The 6,008-nt window shown below is 39.5% G+C and overlaps 1 protein-coding gene across 1 annotated transcript in view; it reads right to left on the reverse strand.

The window, feature by feature from the left end:
* Positions 1–6,008, reverse strand: part of IGSF10 (immunoglobulin superfamily member 10) — a gene marked incomplete at its 5' end in the record, with an annotated part of 28,212 nt that overhangs the window by 6,463 nt on the left and 15,741 nt on the right. The window contains 2 exons of the mRNA XM_019503029.1: positions 600–1,500; positions 2,087–6,005. Of these exons, the coding sequence (XP_019358574.1) occupies positions 600–1,500; positions 2,087–6,005 (4,820 nt within the window). The remainder of the gene's footprint in view (positions 1–599; positions 1,501–2,086; positions 6,006–6,008) is intronic.

A 6,008-nucleotide genomic window follows, 5' to 3' on the forward strand; every position in this document is an offset into this window, starting at 1 on the left:
ATTTGACCCCAGTGCTCTTCCTGCCATGGCAGGGGGTCGGACTAGATGATCTGCTCAGGTCCCTTCCGACCCTAGAAACTATGAAACTATGAATTTGATGTATGCCAAATCTCTTTTCTTTGGTAATCACGGTATGCAAAAGTGTACTGTAAAACTCAAATGTACAGACAACGTCAATTTATATTAAGGTCCAACATTTAGTAAACAACTACATGAGTTAAGAATTTGTGCCCTACATGAGGATGGAACAAGATGATGCAAATTTGCCACTAAGTTCAGCTGAGCTGATTCAGCAGAGCTGTACCCAATTGTGACAGAGCTCGCTTTACATCATTAATATATTAGAAGCGCAATAATACATCTACATAGTCTGTCACTACAGGCGACTCACTTTTGCTACAAATTAAGACCTAATTTGGCCTCAGTTATGCAAAATTTATAGCACATAAAGCACTTCTAGCCAAGAAAAGAAAAATATTTCAGTGATTTGATGTTTGAAAGGTTAGTCAAGCCTGGAAAAATAAAGCAAGAAGTTAAAGTTGGAACCCATCCTTCTACCTCTGACAAAAAACAAGCCCAAAACAACAAAATAATCCTACCTGTGTACCTGGTCAACAACTGCCTTGGATGGCAGCCTCCAGATTATCCTGGGCTTCGGTTCCCCAGTAGCTGAACAATTCAGAAGCAATCTATCCCCAAAATTCAACTGAGTTATTTGTTGAGATGCTGTTTCTATTCTGGGAAGTGTATCTCTCTGTTCCACCATGAGATTTACCACCCTTCTCTCTGAGCCGGTAGAGCTCGTAGCTATGCATTCGTAATTCCCACTGTCAGAAGGAACCAAGTTCCTTATATGGAGGGTTCCATTGGAAAAAAGGAAAAGTTTGGCATTTATAAATTGCAAAGGCTTCACTACTGTTCCATCAAAGATCACCCAGTGAAGGCTTGGGATAGGATTTCCTTTTGCAGTGCAGGGGAGTTTCAAGCTTTCACCCATTATTCCTGCAATATGTTGTCTCTTTTCTTCCAAGATGATGGGAGGTGCTGCAATCACTTGTAGTTTTACTGCCAGTGTATCAGTACCAGCTGGGTTATTAGCCATACATGTGTAAAGCCCTCTGTCATATACAGAGACTTCTTTGATTATTAGTGTGCCATCTGGTTGTATGAAAACTTGCCTACTTTCTACAGAAGATTCTGAGACATATGTTTTGTTTGCCAGAATCCATGAAATGGTAGGGACAGGTCTGCCTTCAGCTCTGCACTTCATTGCCACAAGCTTTCCAGAATGGACAGTGATTACTTTTGACCTGCCTTCTAGGATCCTGGGTGGATATGCCACCACAGACAAAGTGACCAGGAGCCGGTCTGAGCCATGCTGATTGGCAGCAACACACAGGTACTGTCCGCGGTCCTGAATGTTCACGTTCTGGATGGAGAGGGTACCATTGGCAAATACTTCAAATCTGTTGTCACGTTTGCTTTTTGACACATCAGTTCCTATTAAATAAAGAGAACAAAATATATCTCACCAAGAGCCGTTCCTTTTTCTTTCTGCCTAATACAGTAATATTTGCATACAAAATCACAGCCAACTATCTGTCAAGTTTTTGATTCTGCATTCCTCAGGGTAGGTATTTACATAAGCAATGAAAAGAAGTCTTGCTATAACCAGCAAAAAATAATTTCTAAGTATAAGTGATCTTCCAGTAAGACAGTGATGGTTGCTAGTACTTTGGTATATGTCTAGTCACTTTGTGTAGTGGTTTTCTAACTGGGATAATCTTTTATATAGGTATTACTAGAAAGAAGCTATTGTTAATGTATGGCAATTATTTACATTTTTTCCCATACAGATAGCACAGTAATGTTGAATATATCTTTTTATGTTACTACTTACTTTTTTCCTACAGATGCCTATTTTATAATTGCAATAAGTCACCCTGCAGTGTGTACGCTGTGCCCGACTATTACTATCAGCAGGGCTTACAGCCCTCATTAACTATAGCATGGTGTGCCTAGCATTTGACTGTTTGCTAAAGAATAGTAGAGGAAGACATTTTTTTAAAAGTTTCATAAAGATTACCTGATGATACTTTAGTCCAGTGTATTGTTGGAGGAGGATTACCAGTAGCTTCACAAGGGATAAAGGCATCTGAGTTAGCTGGTACCGTAAAAGCAGCCAATTTTCCTCCAATAATTCTGGGCTTTTCCACTCTATTCATATAAAAGAAGTCCAAGGCTACAGGATTGGCAGTAGTAGCTTCTTGATCTGCTCTCTTGTCAGACCAGCTTTTCACAGAATTGTCTTTCTCCTTTTCCCATGGTGTAGCATATTGAGTAGAGCTCTGTGGAGATTTTAATACACTCAGAGTATTAACCATTAATGTTTTGCCCCTTTCTGGAACATCTGGAGAGAGTTTATGCCAAAACTTATTTTTCTGCCAGGGAGCAGGTGATGTTACTGTTATTAAGGATTCTAGTGGGGTAGGATGCTGTATGCTCGGGTAGATGGCATGGATAGTTGCAACAGGAGTTTTCGTACTTAATCCAGCTTTATTGGAAAATATTGCCTCTGCCACATGTTTCTGCTGAATGACCTTCTCTCCCATATGTTGTTGTTTTTTAAGTTGTTCAAAATATATCAATTCAGATGTTACAATGGATGAAGTAGGTAATATAGTGGGGGTGTTGAAAGGCTTAAACTGTGACATGGCTGGGATTGTAGTGGTAGGCATTTGAGTAATGAACGTTTCAGATGCTACTTCAACAGCTTTAGTGTTCTCATGTATGGTATCTCTCACTGGTGCCTGTGTGGTAGTTATGGATGAAACATTAGTTATGTCAATTGTGCTAAGAATCTGTGGTTGAGGCATTGTAACTGACACTACACTTGTATTCTTAGAAAGAGATGTTGTGGGTGCAGGTATGGTGGATTTAATTAAAGATTTAGCTGTTGTCAGGAAAGGCAGTGAAGTATTCATTGCTAAGCTTGTGCTGTGACCTGTAAAAATGTTTTGGATTTGTGATATCAAAATCTTCTTTTGAGGTTTTTTCCTTCTATGTCCTCTCCTCCTTCCTAGTCTGGTTTTGGTTCTAGTCATTTTAATTTCAGTTGGGGCAGCAGTTGTAGATTTAAACACTGGCATTGGCATTGTTGCAGTCCCTTCATTTACATCAGGTGTAAGACTGGAATAAGATGCTAGTTCTGCACTAGTAAGGGATGTAGTGGGAATATATTTATCTGATGCACTCCTGCCATCATTCCTATATTTAGTTAAAGATAGGAAATCATCAGCTTGATTTCTGTTTGCTAAAATAGTTGTTACAGGTAAAGGAGAAACTCTGTAGATGGATAAAGCTTCTGTGGTTTGGGGAAACATGGTTGTTACTGTCACTGATGGCACTGTACTTGTTTGTATTTGTGATGGTTTCTTCAGTAGCTCTTTTTCAATGTGTGTGTTTCCAAAGAGGTGTTGCCAAGTAATTTTTCCTTTTAAAATTTGGGAAGATGTTCTATTTTTGTGTGGGATTGATGCAGCAGTGGAAGATATCTTGTAGCCTGTAGTAGGAGAAGTTTCCACAGCTATCCTAAGGGGAGGGATTGCAGTTGCTGAATGACGGGTACTGAAAGATGGCATTCTATTGGTGTATGTTTGCAATGGTGCACTAGCCTCTAATTCCTTCAGTGAAGGATCCTGCATGCTTTCTATATCGAAAGGCATTATTGTAGGAGTTGTGTTTTCTCTTTCTTCAATAGGTCTCTTTTTCCCTTTAATAAGGACTACTATGTTCTCACTTTTTGTTGTTAGTTGTTCTGACACAAGCACTGGTATATCTGTTCTTGAAGGAGTGGGCATGTTTGTATGATGGGTAAAAGAAGGACTGCTGGAAGAAGTTAAGATAGGTGAACATGATTGGCAGCTTGCATCCAGCTGTATATCTGGAGTCATAGTCGTACTTTCTCTCATTGATTCTGATTTCACAAAATTATATCTGTGCCCTCTGAAGCTTGGAATTTGATCTGGTCTGACAATTCGTCTCCTAGCAGAAATTTTCCTCCGTCTTCCATAACGTCGTCTCAACTGTGGTGTGTGTGTTGTAACATCTCTTATTATCTGAATCTGTTGATGAGTAATAATAGTTGAGCCCAGTGGTAGTTTAGGAGCTATTAGTTTTTGAGTACTATGAAAGTAAATGTGACCAAATTCATTGTTTGATTCACTGACTGTCACTACAGATATCTGATGATCTGATTTAGTTGAAGTCTTATTGACTGACTCAGTGAATATACTGAGCTTTTCAGCTGTGCTGTGGGAAGTTACAAGGTTGGGAACTTCAGTAAGATCTGCCAGTGATGTTGTAGATCTGATTTTTAAATAGGGATTGCTTTCCCCAGAAGTGATGAATCTGTGTTCATTGTCAAAGCCTTGAGTTGTGCCACTCACTAGATTGGATGTAGTTAATGAATGCATATTAGTTGATGGTGTTTGATTAAGTTGAGAAGTCTCCAGTGATTTCAGTTTTGTGACCCCATATTTTGGATTTGTATGCATTTTTTTGCTCTCAGGTGTAGCAGTCTGTGTAATCCACGGACTGATTATTGGACTTACTGCCCCTGTAACTGTAACAGAAGTTGTTTTGGAGTTTGTGCTACCTGAAGTTGTTTCAGGTTCTGAAGTTACAACATCTACTGATGCTTTAATGAAAATTGGTATACTAGGTGTTTTAGTTGCTAGTGTAATAAATTCCTCTTCAGGAGGTACAGCACCCCTGGATGTTTCTTCCCCATACATAGGTGCTTTTGAGGATGGATAAACTGATATTGGTGCTTTAGTTGTGGCATCTTCTTGTTTTCTTGTCAGTGTGGAGTAGTTCTTTGTTCTTTCTAAAAATGCTGCCCAGTGTTTTGGATCAATTTTCCTAGTGGAGGGAGTAAATTGTCTCCTATGGCCCTGAAGCCGTCTTTTTTTGTCCCCATTGCGCCTGTAAGTAATTTCTCTATAATTATTCCTGTTTGCATTCTGTATGGGTTGATTTCCAGGTGCAGAGCTTGTACCTACTTGGTTTGTTACTAAAGTTCGCACTGGAGCTAAAACGTTCTTATCTGTTGTAACAGCATCAAGCACCTTATGACCAGATCCATCTTCATCTCCCTCCACTTCTGGAGCTGCATTTTGTTTCTGTGATTTGTTCTCATTCCTTCTAATGAGTATGTTGAAAATCAAAAAATCAACACCATACTTATTGGCTGCTACACATCTAAAATGGCCACTATCTTTTTCTGTCACCCTTTGTATTTTTAACGTCCCATTGTGAAAAACATGCTTGTTTCTTGCAGACTGATGAAGAGCCACGTGGTCAGGTAGGATCCAAATAATAGATGCATCTGGGACACCACTAGACTGACAGGGGAGGTAGAGTGTGTCACCAATAAATGCAGATAGCTGAGCCCCATTTATGTTGTTGAGTTCTGTGTAAGGATCAACCACGGTAATTCTAAATGTTAGTACATCGGCATCATTATAATTTGTACCTATGCAGTGATAAAGCCCAGTGTCAAAAGTGTCAGCTGTGCGTAGTGTGAATTTTCCAGTTTTGGCTATTACTATTCTTCCATCTTCACCAATATATGGGGCTCTAACTTTGCTCCCATCAGCTAATATCCACTCAATCACAGGAATAGGCTCTCCAAATGCTTGACAGTCTAGCTCCACAGTCCCACCAATTAAAACAGTATGTTCCAATCTTGTCCTATTGTCTCTTGAAATTATGGCCCAATTATGCCTGTCTTCTTTTTCATCAGGACTGGGCAAAATGATTTGAGCATCAGTTAGGTATCGGATATGCAGAGTGCTGAGTGTAGTGGCTGTCCTGTCTAACTGTAAAGCTACTTGTCCTTGCATCAACCAAGCAGGTTCAGTTCTCAGTTCAGTTTCTACATTAGTAAAAACTTCTTCGTTCTCAGAGTAAACCTGTTCGTATTTGTAACTAATATAAGGCACCTT

The sequence above is a fragment of the Gavialis gangeticus genome, unplaced genomic scaffold (assembly GCF_001723915.1).
Source record: "Gavialis gangeticus isolate Ggan-Ray unplaced genomic scaffold, GavGan_comp1, whole genome shotgun sequence".
NCBI lineage: Eukaryota > Metazoa > Chordata > Crocodylia > Gavialidae > Gavialis > Gavialis gangeticus.